At 44.1% G+C, this 21479-nt stretch overlaps 1 protein-coding gene across 5 annotated transcripts in view; it reads left to right on the forward strand.

Annotated features, from left to right (window-relative positions):
• LOC111980126 (DDB1- and CUL4-associated factor 6) overlaps positions 1–19386 on the forward strand; it is a 55302-nt gene extending 35916 nt beyond the window's left edge. Inside the window, exons 9-16 of one of the 5 annotated variants that reach the window (XM_024010792.2) lie at positions 3025–3147; positions 3342–3677; positions 4595–4762; positions 15912–15971; positions 17793–18018; positions 18331–18575; positions 18762–19143; positions 19297–19380. In XM_024010792.2, coding sequence (XP_023866560.1) covers positions 3025–3147; positions 3342–3677; positions 4595–4762; positions 15912–15971; positions 17793–18018; positions 18331–18575; positions 18762–19143; positions 19297–19342 — 1586 coding nt within the window. In that variant the 3' untranslated portion in view covers positions 19343–19380. Of the gene's footprint in view, positions 1–3024; positions 3148–3341; positions 3678–4594; positions 4763–15911; positions 15972–17792; positions 18019–18330; positions 18576–18761 lie in introns of all 5 variants that reach the window. The other 4 variants (XM_024010799.2, XM_024010790.2, XM_024010805.2 and 1 more) reach the window with 4 other exon arrangements.
• The last annotated feature ends 2093 nt before the right edge of the window (positions 19387–21479 follow it).

Genomic DNA, 21479 nt, shown 5'->3' on the forward strand with positions numbered 1-21479 from the left:
ATCGTTTCTAGTCATCAAGCCTCCTTCCAGGCTTTTTCTTCTCTTYACTTRATYTTGCGATTGGCAACTATCATAAATTAGGTGCATTACCGCCACTGGCCTCGTTCGTCTTTCAGTCACCCACGTGGGTTTAACTAATGAGGAGATGGCACGTGGGTATCTGTTTCTATAAACCAATGAGGAGATGGGAGAGGCAGGACTTGCAGCGCGGTCTGCGTCAGAAATAGAACTGATATCTATTTTAGCCCTTGGCAACGCAGACYCTCGTTGGCGAGRTCGCAATAATTGAATAATGTAGATTTAGACATGTATTTTGCAACACGCGCGACGCAAGCGGTGTAGTCAGCCTGTTATGGAAGAAACGACACACGCAGGGATGAGACGCCGTACACCTCGTCCAGTTCTCCCTTGTGCCCATAAGGTGAACTGCCGATAAACTGCCAGCCTGTATGCTCTGCAAACAAAATCATAAGACAAGTTAGTCTGATACCAAATCACAATGTATTTATAATGAGCACGCTCCATTATTGGTTAGAATGAGTTTTCATGATGCTGTCTGCGATTCGAACTCCGGTCGTCTAATCAAAAGGTGAATGTGTTACCAACGCGCCAAACAGTGCTGGCGATAAACATCGTTAAAGGATACTGATTGTATATATTGAGCTCCTACCCACTACTGATGTTAACCTTAAACAATTTATAATCAAGCAAAATTACACCAATTATTTAACTGGCATATCGGCTGCTGACTGGTCAAGTAACCTCTTCTACCAGGAAGTCCTTCATAACGATTAGTGACACGTCCAATAAATACATCACCATTCAGGCAGACTGACAGGAACCTCTGACTGGATGTAATACATCACCATCCAGACAGACTGACAGGAACCTCTGGATGTAATACATCACCATCCAGACAGACTGACAGGAACCTCTGACTGGATGTAATACAGCCACCATCCGCTGGGATTTTGTGCTGTAGCGACCACCATCTCTTACATGACACACACTCATACTCTAGACATTATCTGGCAGCATCCCCACTCATACTAGTTTGTGTTTGCATACGCCGATCCACTAGCTTAGGTGTTTCAGGCGGCATATCTGTGTTGTTACTGCTACGAGAACTATTTGATCTGGGGCAACGATCGGCTCGCCTAGTTAAAGGTTGAATAAATAAAATAAAAATGATCGTCTCAAACATGAACGGCTTCAGTAGGTTTATTGGCTCCCTAACTAACATTATTAGCTAACCTCTCACTGTTGCRGCCTGCTATCGACCCCCCTCCGCTCCCAGCTGTGCACTGGACACCATTTGTGAATTGATCGCCCACCATCTAGCTTCAGCGTTCGTTCTGTTAGGTGACCTAAACTGGGATATGCTTAACACCCCGGCAGTCCTAAAATCTAAGCTAGAAACCCTCAATCTCACACAAATCATCAAGGAACCCACCAGGTACAACCCTAAATCCGTAAACATGGGAACCCTCATAGACATTATCCTGACCAACTTGCCCTCGCTACATATTTGTCGCCAGACCCACTGGCTCCAGGTCATCTATAAGTCTATGCTAGGTATAGCTCTGCCTTATCTCAGTTCACTGGTCACGATAACAACACCCACCCGTAGCACACGTTCCAGCAGGTATATCTCACTGATCATCCCCAAAGCCAACACCTCATTTGGCCGCCTTTCCTTACAGTTCTCTGCTGCCAGTGACTGGAACGAATTGCAAAAATCGCTGAAGTTGGAGACTTTTATTTCCCTCACCAACTTTAATCATCAACTCTCTGAGCAGCTAACCGATCGCTGCAGCTGTACATAGTCCATCTGTAAATAGCCCACCCAATCTACCTACCTCATCCCCATACTGTTTTTATTTTATTTACTTTTCTGCTCTTTTGCACACCAGTATCTCTACTTGCACATCATCATCTGCTCATTTATCACTCCAGTGTTAATCTGCTAAATTGTAATTATTTGCTCCTATGGCCTATTTATTGCCTACCTCCTCATGCCTTTTGCACACACTGTATATAGACTTTATTTTTTCTACTTTGTCATTGACTTGTTTATTGTGTTATTGGCTTGTTTATTGTTTACTCCATGTGTAACTCTGTGTTGTTGTCTGTGTCACACTGCTTTGCTTTATCTTGGCCAGGTCACAGTTGCAAATGAGAACTTGTTCTCAACTAGCCTACCTGGTTAAATATAGGTTAAATAAATGTAAAAATAAAATAAAAACTAAAAAAATAAGTTTTTGAGAGTTCCAAAATGTTCTCCTGTCAGTGACGCAACAATGCCAATATGTCGATTTACAGTTAGCTGGCGTTCTAGCTAGCTGGTGTTTCCATTCGCCTTTATTTCACATCAGAAGACACATCTTTTTAGGTCTGGAAGAAAACTAGCATTTAGATTTTCGAGTGTAATTCCCCCTTTTAATTGTGCATCTAGTGAGTGAGGAATGTGCCAGTTTAGCAATGCTGCTCAAATTTCATAGCAAGTTTGCAAATAACTAATAATAGATACAAATGATATACTTACTTCTGCCAGGTAAGCCTACTTTGCAGTAAACATTTAATTAAGAGGGTTTTGGGGGAAGTATTTCTGTTAACCCACATGATTAACTGGCTAAACACAGAGTGATGGAAATAATTAGCAGATATTGTGTTAGGTTTYGCTTTTTAAGCCAATAGTGGTTAACCAGGGGTGGGATAATGTTGAGTTGATTAGATGGTAGCTGGGAGCTTTCTGTGTCTGATAATTGTGAGATTTGTTTATGACAGTTTGCGGTGGAATGCGTGGAAAATTGCATGTGCTTTCAGAATTGTTTTGCGAGCTACTCATAGGTGGGCTGTGAGCTACTGGTAGCTCGCAATCGACCTGTTGGTGACCCCTGCCCTAGACAGATGGTAAAGCGGGCAACAGTAACTTTGTGGGTTTTCAATGGAATGTTGTGCTGAGAAAGGACAGCCAGTCGTGTCATTCATGCTAACTCAGTCTCTGACCTTTCACCCCCCCAGGAGAGCAGAGTCCCAACGTGTCGCTGATGCAGAGGATGTCGGACATGTTGTCCCGCTGGTTTGAGGAGGCCAGCGAGGCCCAGGGCAGCCGGGGGACCACGCGCCCTCAGACACGCCCTACAGGTGAGACACTGGGACAGGGTAGTGGTTGGCCCGTTGCCACAGATCTATGATTAGACCTTATTTATTTATTTGGGCTGCACCAGTGTTTTGTTTATGAAAGGCAAAAAATACAATTCAATACAACAGATTAGAACTTTATAAAAAGACATGCTTCAGAAAAAAATAACAACACATATTTCCTGCATCTCCTCCAGGCACTCTTCCTCGCATAGAAGGGGCCCCCACCATCCCAACACTCCCTACAATACCCCCTCCACAAGCAGCCAGAGCCCTAGAGGGCTCTGTGGAAATGGAGGCCTCCGCCGTCAACCCTGTACCTGTACCTGTACCCCTCTCCAAGTCCACCTCCTCCTCAGGGTCATCGTCAACGGTTACAGCACATCCTCCGTCAACCTCCTCATCCATGGAAGGCTCGGTGCTTCCCTCATGCGCCCTCCCCTCCTCCCCAGATTCAGAGCAGAGGAGTCAGGCAGACACTGCTGTGACCTCCACGCCAACACCCACACCCACCACAGAGGCCGCACTGTCCGGTAAGAGTCGCGTAGAGAGAACACACACATACACTGAGTACTTAAATCAAAACTGACATTTTAGCTCTTCAGTTCACTAAGATGCAATTTTTCCCATAAGAGGGCCGAGTAATTGTCATTGTATTTGATTTGAGGAGAGCCAACAGGTGATTCACAGTTAGAGTTCTAAAGGGAGTGTATATTACTGGAAACTTTATACGTTTACCAATAAACTACCAGAATGTTCAAGTATAAATTACCAAAGTTAGATTAGATTGTCATAAATATTCTGTTAATTACCTAGATTCCTCTGACTTTTGTAAATTACCGGTCGCTTTCCAACCCTACTCACAGTAAACTGCCACTAGCAGACCATAACGTGTGTGTGTGGGTGTGCAGACGATGGGAGTGTGTACAGTCTATAGGAGTGTGTACAGTCTATAGGAGTGTGTGTGGAAGCTGTACCACTCAAGCAGCTGCCTTACCCTCCTTCTACTGTTTCCTTTATTGCCTCTCCTCGTCTTCTTCCTCGCCCTTCTCGTCTCTCCACCTCTCTGTCCCTCTCGTCTCTCCACCTCTCTGTCCCTCTCGTCTCTCCACCTCTGTCCCTGTCGTCTCTCTGTCCCTCTCGTCTCTCTGTCCCTCTCGTCTCTCTGTCCCTGTCGTCTCTGTCTCTGTCCCTGTCGTCTCTCTGTCTCTGTCCCTGTCGTGTCTCTGTCCCTGTCGTCTCTCTGTCTCTGTCCCTGTCGTCTCTCTGTCTCTGTCCCTGTCGTCTCTCCGTCTCTGTCCCTGTCGTCTCTCTGTCCCTCCACCCCTCTGTCCCTCCACCCCTCTGTCCCTCCTCCCCTCTGTCTTTCTCGTCTCTCCACCTCTCTGTCCCTCTCGTCTCCACCTCTCTGTCTCTCTCTGTCCTTCTCGTTTATCCACCTCTATGTCAGAGTACGGCCCTCATCGGCTGCCGGTAAGTTTAGTGTGTAGGCGCTTGCAGCGGCTGCTCCTGTTGGCCGACCCCCCAGGACAGAGTCAATCCTCTTCCTCCACTGCAGGCACTGAGAGCCAATCACAGGGGGCTTTTGCTGCTGCCGCCAAGATGCCCCCCCCTACAGGTTACAGTCACTCCCCCATTGCTGACTACAAATTATCTATAACTGGGCTAATAACTCACTAACTAGCAAAGGATATGTACAAATGTGCACACGTGGCTACATGCAGCTCTTGCTTTGATCTCAAAACAAGGGCATTTACTCACGACCGCTCATGCTGTAAAAACAGTCCAGTTCAAAGTGAATGGCACAGATCCATATATGGCAATGGTCTATTTGCATATTGGCCTACTGCAGCTCTGATTGGTTATGGCGCACTGGTTTGTGTAGAGTACTGGCTGAATCGTGCGTGTCAATGTAATAGAATCATACTCTGATTCGTTCTGCCTACAACAAAATCTCTTGCGTAGTTAGTTTTGCATACTAAGTCTTGCATAGTTAGTTTTGTTTCGGTATGTTGCATTGAAAATTACTAATATTGCGTTGATTCGATCACAATTCCCACAGTAAAGGAAAATGTTGATAGTGTTCACTCAACTTTCTAGAGTTTTCCCTGTTAAGTTCTTCTCTGCGCCAGCTGATATCTCTTCTGTGCGGCAGTCACGGGGAACGTTGCTCCTGTCCCCACACCATACTCTCTTTTACCTCTTCTACCCAACTCAGCACTCCCTCTACCCAAATTCCATATGCCCCTCAGACTTTTAAAATTTACTACAAGCTCCACTCTGTTGAGCTACTGTCACTCCCATATCAGCTAAAAATAGAATGTCATCATGTTTACGTCATGGATAATAAGCACAGATCTCGCAGCTGTTGTTACCGGTAGCCTGGAATCACAAGTTATTACTTCTAAACAAATTAAATTGTGAAATAATATGTCTGTAAACAATTGTTGGAAAAATGACTTGTCATGCACAAAGTAGATGTCTTAACCGACTTGCCAAAACTATCGTTTGTTAACAAGAAATTTGTGGAGTGGTTGAAAAACGAGTTTTAATGACTCCAACCTAGGTGTATGTAAACTTCTGACTTCAACTGTAGATCAGATCAAGGAACCAAGCAAGGTTAATTTCCTACACAACACTGCCCCCACGGCTACGGAAGAAATGATACGGCGTGTTAAAGTTTTCATGTGGCACGGGGGTACGTCGAATGTCGGAGCACACAAAAAGGAGCAACCCCTTTTGTGACGAAAAACAACACTGCACTATGCTCCGTTGGCTCCGTTTTGCATATTCTGTTTACTCCTCTTTACCTGTCACACACACAAACCCCCTTCCACCAAACATACACATCCCCCCCTCCTCTTTCTGCTTGGGTAGTCCTGCCTGTAGCTCCCCTGTATGGTGTGGCAGTGAGGTAGTTGGCACCCTCTGGCTGTGCACCACTGCTTCTGCAGCCCCTTGGCATCAGCAGCAGTATGAAGGGGTTGTCTATGTAATATATTGAAGACTATGGATGGTTATGACTATGGCTAAGATTATATGTAAAATGGCGCCYGAAGAAATGGCAGCAGTTTTACGGGRGCCGAACCAATTGTGCTATTATGTGTTTGTTTTTTTCGTATCATTTGTAACTTATTTTGTACATAATGTTTCTGCAACCGTATCTTACGGCAAAAAAGAGCTTCTGGATATCAGGACAGCGATCACTGACTTGCCTAGTTAAATAAAGGTAAAATAAAWAAAAWWAATTCAAAAATGTATCTACATACAATACCCCATAATGACAAAGCAAAAACGGTTTTTTGACATTTTTGCACATATATTAAAGATAAAAAACTGACATTAACATAAGTATTCAGACCCTTTACTCAATACTTAGTTGAAGCACCTTTGGCAGCGATTACAGCCTCAAGTCTTCTTGGGTATGACACTGCATTCTTGGCACACCTCTATTTGGGGAGTTTGTCCCATTCTTCTCTGCAGATCCTCTCAAGCTCTGTCAGGTTGGATGGGGAGGGTCGCTGCACAGCTATTTTTAAGTCCCTCCAGAGATGTTTAATCGGGTTCAAGGATATGTACAAATGTGCACACGTGGCTACATGCAGCTCTTGCTTTGATCTCAAAACAAGGGCATTTACTCACGACCGCTCATGCTGTACTCACTCAATGACATTCAGAGACTTGTCCCAAAGCCACTCCTGCATTGTCTTGACTGTGTGCTTAGGGTTGTTGTCCTGTTAGAAGGTGCACCTTCACCCAGTCTGAGGTGCTGAGCGCTGTGGAGCAGGTTTTCAAGGATCTCTGTACTTTCCACCGTTCATCTTTCCCTCGATCCTGACCAGTCTCCAGTCCCTGCTTCTGAAAAACATCCCCACAGAATGATGCTACCACCACCATGCTTCACTGTAGAGATGGTGCCAGGTTTCCTCCAGGCGTGACGCTTGGTATTCAGGCCAAAGAGTTCAATCTGTGTTTCATCAGACCAGAGAATCTTGTTTCTGATGGTCTGAGAGTCCTTTAGGTGCCTTTTGGCAAACTCCACGAGAGCTGTCAAGTGCCTTTTACTGAGGGGTGGCTTCACTACCATGAAGGGCTGATTGGTGGAGTGCTGCAGAGATGGTTGTCTTTCTGGAAGGTCCTCCCATCTCCACAGAGGAACTCTGGAGCTCTGTCAGAGTGACCATCAAGAACCCGATGGTCACTCTGACAGAGCTCCAGAGTTCCTCTATGGAGATGGGAGGACTTTCCAGAAGGACAACGATCTTCGGGTTCCCTGACCAAGGCCCTTCTCCCCCATTTGCTCAGTTTGGCCTGGTGGCCAGCTCTAGGAAGAGTCTTGGTGGTTCCAAACTCCCATTTAAGATTGATGGGAGGCCACTGTGCAGACATTTTTAGGTACCCTTCCCCAGATCTGGTACACACTGTAAAGTCCATGGAGAATAAGAGCACTACCTCCCAGCTGCCCACTGCACTGAGGCTAGGAAACACTGTCACCACCGATAAATCCACAATCATTTCAATAAGCATTTTTCTACGGCTGGCCATGCTTTCCACCTAGCTACCCCTACCCCGGTCAACAGCCCAGCACCCCCCACAACAACTTTCCCAAACCTCCCACCATTTCTCCTTCATCCAAATCCAGATAGCTGAGATCCCCAAAGATTGGAAAGCTGCCGCAGTCATTCCCCTCTTCAAAGGGGGAGACACTCTAGACCCAAACTGTTACAGACCTATATCTACTATCCTACCCTGCCTTTCTAAGGTCTTCAAAAGCCAAGTTACCAAACAGATCACCYACCATTTCGAATCTCACCGTACCTTCTCCGCTATGCAATCTGGTTTCCGAGCTGGTCATGAGTGCACCTCAGCCACGCTCAAGGTCGATATAACCTCCATCGATAAAATACAATACTGTGCAGCCGTATTCATCGACCTGGCCAAGGCTTTCGACTCTCAATCACCACATTCTTATCGGCAGACTCAGCATCCTTGGTTTCTCAAATGACTGCCTCGCTTGGTTCACCAACTACTTCTCTGATAGAGTTCAGTGTGTCAAATTGGAGGGCCTGTTGTTCGGACCTCTGGCAGTGTCTATGGGGGTGCCACAGGGTTAAATTCTCGGGCCGACTCTTTTCTCTGTATACATCAATGATGTCGTTCTTCCCGCTGGGGATTCCCTGATCCACCTCTACGCAGACGACACCATTCTGTGTACATCTGGCCACACTTTGGACACTGTGTTAATTAAACTCCAGACGAGCTTCAATGCCATACGACTCTCCTTCCGTGGCCTCCAACTGCTCTTAAATGCAAGTAAAACCAAATGCATGCTCTTCAACCGATCGCTGCCCGTACCTGCCCGACCGTCTAGCATCACTACTCTGGACGGTGCTCTGGACAACTACAAATACCTAGGTGTCTGGTTAGACTGTAAACTCTCCTTCCAGACTCACTTTAAGCAGCTCCAATCCAAAATTAAATCTAGAATCGGCTTCCTATTTCACAACAAAGCATCCTTCACTCATGCTGCCAAACATACCCTCGTAAAACTGACTATCCTACTGATCCTTGACTTCGGCGATGTCATTTACATAATAGCCTCCAACACTCTACTCAGCAAATTGGATGCTGTCTATCACAGTGCGATCCGTTTTGTCACCAAAGCCCCATATACTACCCACCACTGCGACCTGTATGCTCTCGTTGGCTGGCCCTCGCTTCATATTCGGTGCCAAACCCACTGGCTCCAGGTCATCTTTGCTAGGTCAAGTCCRGCCTTATCTCAGCTCACTGGTCACCATAGCAGCACCCACCCGTAGCACGTGCTCCAGCAGGTATATTTCACTGGTCATCCCCAAAGCCTATTCCTGAAGCTGGAGACTCATATCTCCCTCACTAACTTTAAGCACCAGCTGTCAGAGCAGCTCACAGATCACTGCACCTGTACATAGCCCATCTGTAAATAGCCCATCCAAACTACCTCATCCCCATATTGTTATTTTTAATTTTTGCTCCTTTGCACCCGAGCATCTCTACTTGCACATTCATCATCTTCACATCTATCACTCCAGTGTTTAATTGCTAAATTGTAATTACTTCGCCACTACGGCCTATTTATTGCCTTACCTCCCTAATCTTACCTCAGCTCTACGAACAATTCCTTCAACCTCATGGCTTGGTTTTTGATCTGACATGCACTGTCAATTGTGGGACCGTATATAGACAGGTGTGTGCCATTCCAAATCATGTCCAATCATTTGAATTTACCACGGGTGGACTCCAAACAAGTTGTAGAAACATCTCAAGCATGATCAATGGAAACAGGATGCACCTGAGCTCAATTTCGAGTCTCTTAGCAAAGGGTCTGAATACTTATGTAAATAAGGTATTTCTGTACATTTGCAAATACATTTGCAAAAAAATCTYAAACCTGTTTTCACTTTGTCATTATGATCTATTGATGAGGAAAACGATTAATTGAATCTGTTTTAGAATAAGGCTATAGGGGCCTCCCGAATGGCACAGTGGTCTAAGGCACTGCATCGCAGTGCTAGCTGTGCCACTAGAGATCCTGGTTTGAGTCTGGGCTCTGTCGCAGCCGGCCGCAACCGGGAGACCCACGGGGCGGTGCACAATTGGCCCAGCGTCGTAAAGGGTTAGGGAAGGGTTTGGCCGGCAGGGATGTCCTTGTCCCATCTCGCTCTAGCGACTCCTGTGGCGGGCCGGGAGCATGCATGCTGACACTGTAGCCAGGTTTACGGCGTTTCCTCCAACATATTGGTGTGGCTGGCTTCCTGGTTAAGTTGGCATTGTGTCAAGACGCAGTGTGGCTTGGTTGGTTTGTGTTTTGGAGGACATACGGCTCTCGACCTTCGCCTCTCCCGAGTCCGTATAGTAGTTGCAGCGATGAGACAAGACTGTAACTACCAATTGGTAACACAAAATTGGGATGGAAGGTWAAAAAAAAAATGGAATAATAAATGTATTTAACCTCTGGTACAAGTGGGATGCTAGCGTCCCACCTCGCCAACAGCAAGTGAAATTGCAGGGTGCCAAATTCAAAACAACAGAAATCTCATAATTAGAATTCCTCAAACATACAAGTATTATACACCATTTTAAAGATAAACTTCTTGTTAATCCAGCCACAGTGTCTGATTTCAAAAAGGCTTTACGGCGATAGCACACCTTGCGATTATGTTAGGTCAGCGCCTAGCCACAGAAAACCATACAGCCATTTTCCAAAGAAGGAGAGGTGTCACAAAAGACAGAAATAGCGTTAAAATGAATCACTGACCTTTGTTGATCTTCACCGGATGGCACTCCCAGGACTCCATGTTAGACAATAAATGTGTGTTTTGTTTGATAAAGTTCATCTTTATGTCCAAAAACCTCATTTGAAATTGGTGCGTTATGTTCAGAAATGCATTGTCTCAAACAAACATTAGGTGAAAGTGCAGAGAGCCACATCAAATTACAGAAATACTCATCATAATCTAAGATACACAAGTCTTGATCTAAGATACACAAGTGTTAAACATATGATTAAAGATAAACTTCTCCTTAATGCAACCGCTGTGTCAGATTTWAAAAAAAGTTTTACGGTGAAAGCACACCATGCAATTATGTTAGGTCAGCGCCTAGCCACAGAAAACCATACAGCCATTTTCCAAAGAAGGAGAGGTGTTACAAAAGACAGAAATAGCGTTAAAATGAATCACTTACCTTTTGATGATCTTCATCTGATGGCACTCCTAGGTCTCCATGTTAGACAATAAATGTTRGTTTTGTTCGATAAAGTTCATATTTATGTCCAAATACCTCCTTTTTGTTCGCGCGTTTAGTCCAGTAATCCAAAATGCACAAGGCGCAGAAGTCCAGACGAAAAGTTAAAAAATGTTCCATTACAGTTCGTAGAAACATGTCAAACGATGTATATAATCAATCTTTAGGATGTTTTTATCATAAATCTTCAATACTATTCCAACCGGACAATTCCTTTGTCTTTAGAAATGAAAGAAACGGAGCTCGTGCTCACGGCCGCGCTCGTGACTAAACTCAAGGCTTTCTGCCAGACCCCTGATTCAAACAGCTCTTATTCGCTCCGCTTCACAGTAGAAGCCTGAAACAACGTTCTAAAGACTGTTGACATCTAGTGGAAGCCTTAGGAAGTGCAATCTGACCCCATAGACACAGTATATTGGATAGGCAATCACTTAAAAAACTACAAACCTCAGATTTCCCACTTCCTGGTTGGATTTTTCTCAGATTTTCGCCTGCCATATGAGTTCTGTTATACTCACAGACATCATTCAAACAGTTTTAGAAACTTCAGAGTGTTTTCTATCCAAATATACTAATAATATGCATGTCCTAGCCTCTGGGCCTGAGTAGCAGGCAGTTTACTCTGGGCACGCTTTTCATCCGGACGTGAAAATACTGCCCCCTACACCAGTGAGGTTAACCAGGTAGGCCAGTTGAGAACAAGTTCTCATTTACAACTGCGACCTGGCCAAGATAAAGCAAAGCAGTGCGACACAAACAACACAGAGTTACACATGGAATAAACAAACATACAGTCAATAACACAAAATAAAAAAAGTRTATATAGAGTATGTGCAAATGGCGTGAGGAGGTAAGGCAATAAATAGGCCATAGTAGCGAAGTAATTACAATTTTAGCAAATTAACACTGGAGTGATAGATGTGCAGATGATGATGTGCAAGTAGAGATACTGGTGTGCAAAAAAGTAAATAAAAACAATATGGTGATGGATTAGGTACAGTTGATATCGGAAGTTTACATACACCTTAGCCAAATAGATTTAAACTCAGTTTTTCACAATTCCTGACATTTAATCCTAGTAATAATTCCCTGTTTTAGGTCAGTTAGGATCACCACTTTTTTTTAAGAATGTGAAATGTCAGAATAATATTAGAGAGAATTATTTATTTCAGATTTTATTTCTTTCATCACATTCCCAGTAGGTCAGAAGTTTACATACACTCAATTAGTATTTGGTAGCATTGCCTTTAAATTGTTTAATTTGGGTCACACGTTTCAGGTAGCCTTCCACAAGCTTCCCACAATAAATTGGGTGAGTTTTGGCCCATTCCTCCTGACAGAGCTGGTGTAACTGAGTCAGGTTTGTAGGCCTTCTTGCTCGCACATGCCTTTTCAGTTCTACCCACAAATTTTCTATGGGATTGAGGTCACGACTTTGTGATGGCCACTCCAATACCTTGACTTTGTTGTCCTTAAGCCATTTTGCCACAACTTTGGAAGTATGCTTGGGGTCATTGTCCATTTGGAAGACCCATTTATGACCAAGCTTTAACTTCCTGACTGATGTCTTGAGATGTTGCTTCAATATATTCACATCATTTTCCTGCCTCATGATGCCATCTATTTTGTGAAGTGCACCAGTCCGTCCTGCAGCTTCACGGTTGGAATGGTGTTTCTTCGACTTGCAAGCCTCCCCCTTTTTCCTCCGATCATAATGATGGTCATTATGGCCAAACAGTTATATTTTTGTTTCATCAGACCAGAGGACTTTTTTCCAAAAAGTACAATCTTTGTCCACATGCACATATGACTCATTTTACTGTGGATATATATACTTTTGTACTTGTTTCCTCCAGCATCTTCACAAGGTCCTTTGCTGTTGTTCTGGGATTGATTTGCACTTTTCGCACCAAAGTACGTTCATCTCAAGGAGACAGAACGTGTCACCTTCCTGAGCGGTATGGCAGCTGCGTGGTCCCATGGTGTTTATACTTGCATACTATTGTTTGTACAGATGAACGTGGTACCTTCAGGTGTTTGGAAATTGCTCCCAAGGATGAACCAGACTTGTGGAGGTCTACATTTTTTTTTTCTGGGGTCTTGACTGATTTCTTTTGATTTTCCCATGATGTCAAGCAAAGAGAGGGGCACTGAGTTTGAATATAGGCCTTGAAATACATCCAGATGTACATCTCCAATTGACTCAAATGATTAGCCTATTAGTCAATCAGAAGCTTTTTAGTCATGACATAATTTTCTGGAATTTCCCAAGCTGTTTTAAGGCACAGTCAACTTAGTGTATGTGAACTTCTGACCCACTGGAATTGTGATATGGTGAATTATAATTGAAATAATCTGTCTGTAAACAATTGTTGGAACAATTACTTGTGTCATGCACGAAGTAGATGTCCTAACCGACTTGCCGAAACTATAGTTTGTTAACAAGAAATTTGTGGAGTGGTTGACAAATGAGTTATGACTCCAACCTAAGTGTATGTAAACTTCCGACTTCAAGTGTACATACAGTGCCATGAAAAAGTATTTGCCCCCTTTCAGATTCTCTATTTTTTATACTGAATGTTATCAGATCTTCAACCAAAACCTAATTTTAGATAAAGGGAACCTGAGTTTACAAATACAAAGAAAATTGATACTTATTTTTAATTAACAAAGTTATGCAACACCCAATTAATTCCCCTTTGTGAAAAAGTAGTTGCCCTTTACACTCAATAACTGGTTGTGCCACCTTTAGCTGCAATGACTCAAACTACTCCAAACGAATGCTTCCTGTAGTTGTTGATTAGTGTCTCACATTGCTGTGGGGGGATTTTAGCCCGCTCTTGCATGCAGAACTGCTTTATCTCTGCAACATTTGTGGGTTTTAAAGCATGAACTGCTCGTTTCAAATTCTGCCACAAGATCTCAATTGGGATTAGGTCTGGACTTTGACTAGGCCATTCCAGAACTTCAGATTTGTTGCTTGTTAACCATTTTCATGTAGACTTGATTGTGTGTTTTGGATCATTGTCATACCGTTGGTATGAGGTTCTTACTGTGGAATGCAGTGTTTGGTTTTCACCAGACATAATGGGACCCATCTTGTCCAAAAAGTTGACTCAAGTTTACCAAGAAGCACCTGGATGATTATCAAGACTCTGGGAAGAATTTTCTATGGACAGATGAGTCAAAATTATATATTTTTGGACGACAAGGGTCCCATTATGCCTGGGAAAAACCCAACACTGCATTCTACAGTAAGAACCTCATACCAACAGTGAAGCGTGGTGTTGGAAGTGTGATGGTTTAGGGATGCTTTGCTGCCTCATGACCTGGACAACTTGCCTAACTAGAAGGAACCATGAATTCTGCTCTGTATCAGAGAATTTTACAGTTGAATGTCAGTCCATCCATCTGTGAGTTGAAGCTGATGCACAGCTGGGTCATGCAAGCAAGACAATCATCCAAAACGCACATTCAAGTCTACATGGAAATGGATAAAAATCAACAAATCTGAAGTTTTGGAATGGCTTAGTCAAAGTCCAGACCTAATCCCAATTGAGATCTTGTGGCAGAATTTGAAACGAGCAGTTCATGCTTTGAAACCCACAAATGTTGTGGAGTTAAAGCAGTTCTGCATGGAAGAGCGGGCTAAAATCCCCCCACAGCAATGTGAGACACTAATCAACAACTACAGGAAGCATTCGTTTGGAGTAATTGCAGCTAAAGCACAACCAGTTATTGAGTGTAAGGGGCAATTCCTTTTTCACACAGGGGCATTYGGTGTTACATAACTTTATGAAATACATGAAATAAGTATGCAATTGTCGTGTTATTTGTTCACTCAGGTTCCCTTTATCTAATTTTAGGTTTTGGTTAACACATTCAGTATCAAAAATATGTAAAAGTCGAGAAAATTTGAAAGGGGGCAAATACTTTTTCACAGAACTGTACAGACACAGACAGACATAATGTAAGTGGATACAATGAGTCAGTTTTGTATGTTGTCTCCCATTTTTCATATGTATTGTTTGTATCTGATCATGTAAGCTTCAGTATTGGCGCAAGGCCTCGTCAGGGCTGTGACATCTGGCTTTACCGTAGAGACTGATAAAGCTACTATGAACATACCAAATTGGTATTTTCATATAAATGGGAAATAACGATATTCATTCTCAATCCTTTACGATTCGCCTCACGAAACACTCGTAATGTGGACGTACGTAGCTTGAGTTGCAGTGGAATGCACTGGCATCAGACCATGTGACATTGTGGTAGTAATCAATTCATATATCAATCTATTTCTCAGTAACAACTTTTTTTGGAAGTCTATTCATCTAGTTTGAGGTGGAGTGAAAGGTTTGCCAATGATGAATCTCTGCATGAAGCCCTTTTTGAGGTTGCTGGCTACTGGTCACACAAGGTGACAGATGTTTGTGCATGACACAGGCCCTTGGTCAGTGTGGTTGGCCACTGGCACTACCCCATGGTCAACATAGTTGGTACCAGCTCATCAGACATGCAGTGAGTGGGTGTTCGTATTACTATGAGGTCCATCCTTGTTCCATGACTTACTTTTAAAAGGCTGAGTGAGACAACTTGAGATGCCTGAAGTTGAACTACTGTGTAAATCTTCTGTTGTTATCAAACTATGAATTGCGCGTGTGATATCTTTTGTGTTCTTGTACGTGTGCCGCTAAGTCCGGGATGTGTTCCATCTCCCACAAGCTTTTTGTAGTGAAATTGCTGTTCTATTCCCATATCAATATCAACCTTGAGATGTTCTTCCCAGTGTTACAACAAACAACACTGTCTGTTCATTTAGCTGTGTTTAACTCTTTTTTTCCTGCTTGGCCTTGGTCCACTTTAAGCTGCGTTTTGACTTGAGCTTTGATCTTTGACCTCTGTGTGACCTGAGCATGATCGTATGAACCCTGGTGTTACCCTCTGTGCCCGTTGTTTAGTGAGTCTTATTTGTGTTCCAGATTCTCCCTCGTCTGTGGTTAACAAACAGCTGGGATCCATGACTCTGGATGAGCAGCAGGGTGCGTCTCCTCTCCTCCCTTTCCCTCCCTCCATTCTCTCTCTTTCTCTCTCTCACTCTCTCATTCTATCCCTATAGTCTCTTATCTCTCTTTCTCTCCTTTTTCTTTCTGTTTTGTATCTCTGTCTTCCTCTGGCCTTTCTCTCTGTCGTCTGTGTGGCATAAAAAATTATACAACAATTTGCATGAGACTTCTGGCGTGCCTTCTTGTCCCGCCACCATCTTTACCATGAGACTTCCGGCTTGCCCCTTGTCCCGCCACCATCTTTACCATGAGACTTCCGGCTTGCCCCTTGCCCCTCCACCAGCTTTACCTGAGTGCATGTTCAATAGGCATGCATTCTAGTCCCTTTTGGCCAACCGAGTCCTCAGGGCGGAGACTGGTGTAAGCTATTTTCTCCAAGGCTCTCTTGTTGCGACTGTAGCTTGAGATAATGTTAGGTAATTCCTCAGCCCATAAGTATTGATTTTATTTTGGACCGGTAACATAATCCAGGGCCGTATTTATGAACGGACACACAGGGCACGTGCCCCTGGGCTCCAAACCTGGCCCTGATGCAATCTTGCTGTCCTCCTGGCTTTTCACTCAGTCACAGCCGTGCTGTAGATCATCTCACGCTCAAACTGTTCCCTCTCAATGCGATCGTCTCCTGTATTGGCTTTCTTTTTTTTCTTTTTTTTACAGAACAACGCAATAGGCCCTAGGATGACAGTGACATTCCAAACTGCTTTGTGATGAACTGTTGTGTGGGGTGGTAGTTCGACAGGCTTGCATTTAACCCCTGTATCTTTGTGGTGTTCCCCTCTCACCTGTGTGACGTTTTGGTTCAAATCTGGGTCAAATACTGTCAAATACTAAAGGGGTGCGCTTGATTTAGCTTGATTTAGCTTTGATTTAGCTTCACGCTTCCATTTCTTCTATTGTCACCATTGTGATGGGCAAGTTAAATCTAACCAAGTGCACCTCACGTTTTTTGAAAGTATATGAATCACTGTATGTATTGCTGCTGTGGATTGGTGGATAGCATTCCTCTCTTCCTCTATGTATGGAATGAATCTTGAAAACTTTCACAGAAACTTTCTTGTGTAACACAGTTAGTAGGAGGTGAGTGTACAATGCAGCACAGAGGAGTACAGCCTTTTTTTGCATTGCCATTGACCTACCTAAAATAACAATGCTGCATGTTACCATCGCATTAGATTGTCCTGTATAATAAAAAACAAAACCGTGTACCTGTCTTATAAAATATAATCTATTTGACATGTTTTTAGCTAGCATAAATACAGACTACATTATGCAAAGTGCTAACACTGAAATGGAATACAAAGTGGTTTTATCTATTTGCTAAATTGGTATTAGTCTCTACACACTATTTCAAAAGCAACTAATCAATATTGTTTTGTCCTCAATTCTGAAATGTACTGTAACACCTAACATGGAAACACAACGATGAATAACTCTGTTGAAAATGTATAGTCGCGAGTAGGGTTGCAAAATTCCACACAATGTTCAATAAATTCCCTGGTTTTCCAGAAATTCTGCTTGGAGGATTCTGTATTTCCTGCTTATTGCCTCCTAATTCTGGGAATCTTCCAACCAGGATTTTGGAAAAACAACTGAATTTATTGAAAGTTCCTGGAATTTTTGCAACCCTAATCACTATAGTGGTTTTTATTTTGGTAACCAGGCAAAACTATTGTCATATACTGTATATTATGCAATAATCACTCTTTCTCCCTCCATTTCTTCCTCTCATTCTCTCTCTCTGTCTCTCTCTATCTGTCTGTGTCTCTGTGTGTGTGTGTGTGTTCTCCCTCTCAGGAGCATCAGAAGCTGTGAGTGTGAGTGCTGGAGCGAGTTCAGTCAAAGTGAAAACTCTGTCTGCGTCTGCCAGTGTAACTGGAACCTCGTCTGGGTCCGGGGCACCCAGCAGCAGTACTGGACCTGGAGGTAGCCGAGCCAGCACGGCAGAACCCGTCCTGAGTCTACACTACAGCACTGAGGGAACCACCACCAGCACCATCAAACTGGACTTCACTGACGAGTGGTGAGCGTGCGACTCCGACTACACTGCTTAGAAAGCCAGAAGCACAACTTCACACTATTCAAACTTTAGGAGGTGATTTGTACAGACCCAGATTAAGCCTGCTGCTGGACTAAAAGGCACGCTCAATGGAAATTCTTAATGGAGAGCAGAATACTGAACATCGAGGGAAACCGACCCTTGATGTTCCCAGATTTTTACTCATCAAACGAATATTCACAAATTGAAATCAAGTGTCTCATCTTGGTGATGGAATGTTGTTCTTTGAGACCGACTCTTACCCTCCCTCCTTTGCCCACCCCCTGTTCTCTACAGGAGCCGCAGAGCTCCCAGTTCCAGGGGCAGCGGAGCCTCCAGTTCCAGGGGCAGCGGAGCCTCCAGTTCCAGGGGCAGCGGAGCCTCCAGTTCCAGGGGCAGCGGAGCCTCCAGTTCCAGGGGCAGCGGAGCCTCCAGTTCCAGGGGCAGCGGAGCCTCCAGTGGAGAGTCCAAACCGTCAGAGGCAGCAGGGGCCGCCCAGACCAGGGAAGGGCCCTTGGCAGAGAGCTCTGCCTCAGAGCAGGGTGAGGACTGGAGTGGCCTAGTGGCCATGATTGTTAGTGTTACTATCCTCTATGGGATTCCATGTGTAGCACTGATCAGGAAAGCGGCATTAGTTCCACTAGTTCTGCCGTATTGCCGACACCTAGACAACTGAGCCTCATACTGACCACATCTCTCTTCCTTCCTCTCCCCTCCTTCAATACCAGTGGCTGTGTCGGAAACCTCCGGCCAGAGCAGGTCTGCAGCTTCCCACACAGACCCACTGTGTGAGGCTGGGGGTGCCTCCTTCTCCAGCACCCAGGGCTCCATGCAGGCCCAGGCCACAGCACAAGCCTCCTCTGTGGGGGATAGTGTGACTGCCACGCCCCTGGAGAGGAGCCAGGGTATGGGTGCGGAGGACACCACTGGGGGGTGCAGGAGAGAGGAGCCTGTGGGGGAGGGGGGGCATGGGGGTCCAGGGGGGCAGGGGGTTCCAACGGGACCGGGAGGACAGGGTCAACCCTCCCGTAGCCACCAGGACTCAGACGACAGTGATGACGACCCAATTCTTATCCCCTCTGCGAGGTACAGAGGAGGACAGGGACAGAGGTACGGACTGCAGCACTACAACACACACAGTATTTTGATATGTTGTTGTTGAGTATCCCATTTAATGTCACATCCTCTGTATATTGTCGTGAGAAAACCTTTTTTCTTGTTCTTTGTGGTCATGTACTGTTAATGATTCTGCTATAAACATAGATCTAATTTCAGAGGATCAGCGGTAGGAGATAGGATGATCAGGTAACGTCTGTGTGTCCACAACTATAATATCTAATCTGCAAGCAGTTGAAGAACTTNAACTATAATATCTAATCTGCAAGCAGTTGAAGAACTTTAACTTCCAAAAATACAGCTCCCATGAGTCCAAGCAACCCCCCCTGAGACTCTACTGTAGTCTACAGGATGTGGTGTTTGTAGTTTTCACCAGCAGGATTAAGCCTTGTGGGTGTGATGGGCACTGTTGTGAAACACTATTCATGTGAGCATGTACAGTGGGGAGAACAAGTATTTGAGACACTGCCGATTTTGCAGGTTTTCCTACTTACAAAGCATGTAGAGGTCTGTAATTTTTATCATAAGTACACTTCAACTGTGAGAGACGGAATCTAAAACAAAAATCCAGAAAATCACATTGTATGATTTTTAAGTAATTGTTGTTTGATAAAAATTACAGACCTCTACATACTTTGTAAGTAGGAAAACCTGCAAAATCGGCAGTGTGTCAAATACTTGTTCTCCCCACTGTATATGCATGTGTGTACCACCACCATTCACTAAGAGGAAAGCTATTAGCTACATTATCCCTGGTAGGTACGTACTGATGTCACGAGGGTAACAGGCAACACCAGAGATGCAACAACCAATGAATGAATGAAACCCTACAAACCCTGGAGAAAAATGTAGATTATACCCTTTGGTTATATAGCCAGCTTAGACTAAGCTTATTACCTGACCTACTCATTGTTTACGTTACGCACAAACGAGAGAGATAAGAAGGAGAGAGAGAGATCGATGGCTCCTGGCGAGTAGCCACCTTTTGCAGACATAACAGCCGAACACATCGTAGCATTCTTTCTACAATGGAAATCAAATATTGTTTGTATAGTTCTTCCCAACGCTGTGCAAAGTTCCCCACAAATGTGTTGCACTTGTAGGTTGCTTTGCTCACCCTTCTGCCCAGTTCATCCCAAACCAGCTCGATGGGGTTTAGTCCGGAGACTGTGCTGCCGTATCCCTGATTTAACCACAGTCTGATTTCTTCTAGGGTAGTTGTGACATAGCCTAGAGGAGTTTGGGTCATTATCTTGCGTAGGATGAACCCCTGACCAACTAAGTTGTACACCGGTGGATGAGAGCATGGCCAGAAAATGCTTAAGCCATTGGGTTCAGGTGCCACACTCTCTGCAAGTCGCTGACTCTGGATCCAAAAAGAGCCCCAGACCAGTCACGCTTCCTCCTCCAAATGTTGAACAGTTGGTTAATGAGACATCTAGTACATGATGCGTAAAAACCTGCGTAAGAACAGAAGATTTCAAGTCTTCAGTAGTCCAGTCTTTCGAGTGGTCCCAGCAGTGGTTCATGTCCCAGACAAGTCTCTTTTTTCTTATTTGCTTTCTTACTGCCCTCGATCTGTCAACCTGCAGCTCGAACGGTCTTCTCTTCACTGTTGAACTGAGACTTGCTTTCTTCAACCAGTGTGAGAGCTGAGAGAGTGTTGTCCTGTGAGCCGCCTATCACGCAAACTGGTTGACTCTCAGAAACGTGTGGTCTCTGATTCTTGTGGCTTTGGGTCTGCCAGACCTCTTCCTGTCAGTTTCCTCCAGTTTCCAGTAAGCCTTTTGATGGTGTAGGAGACTGTACCGACACCTTGGCTTCTTTGCAATTTTCTAAAGAAAAGACCTACGCTTTAAGGGTTATAATGGTCTGTCTGTCTTCCTTTGTTAATAGCCTTTTTCTCGCCATTATGATAGCATATACTACTTCTGCGTACAATACTGTCTAATAATGCTTAAGAGTGTGAGTAACACAGTCTGTTCCGACACTGTTTTATATACAGACAGAGGGTTGTGAGTAATCAACAAAAAGTTTGCATACTGTAGAATTGTTAGCACTACTTTCAAGGCTTAATTACTCCATTGCGCAGAGAGTGTAAGTGTTAACCCATTACTGTTCCCTAAAGGCATTTCTTTTTGTTACTCTGAAATGTACGTTATATTTTCCGTTTTTTGGTAAACTTTATTATTATATATTTTTTACTCTGCGCTGTTTTACCGCTTACCTTTTGTACCATTTCAGGTTACTCACTGGACTTGGAAGGGGGTTGTAAAACTTTTGACCGGAGTAACGTAAAACTAACTCAACATTTTAACGGAATGGGGTTA

This window comes from Salvelinus sp. IW2-2015, linkage group LG2 (genome assembly GCF_002910315.2).
Source record: "Salvelinus sp. IW2-2015 linkage group LG2, ASM291031v2, whole genome shotgun sequence".
NCBI lineage: Eukaryota > Metazoa > Chordata > Actinopteri > Salmoniformes > Salmonidae > Salvelinus > Salvelinus sp. IW2-2015.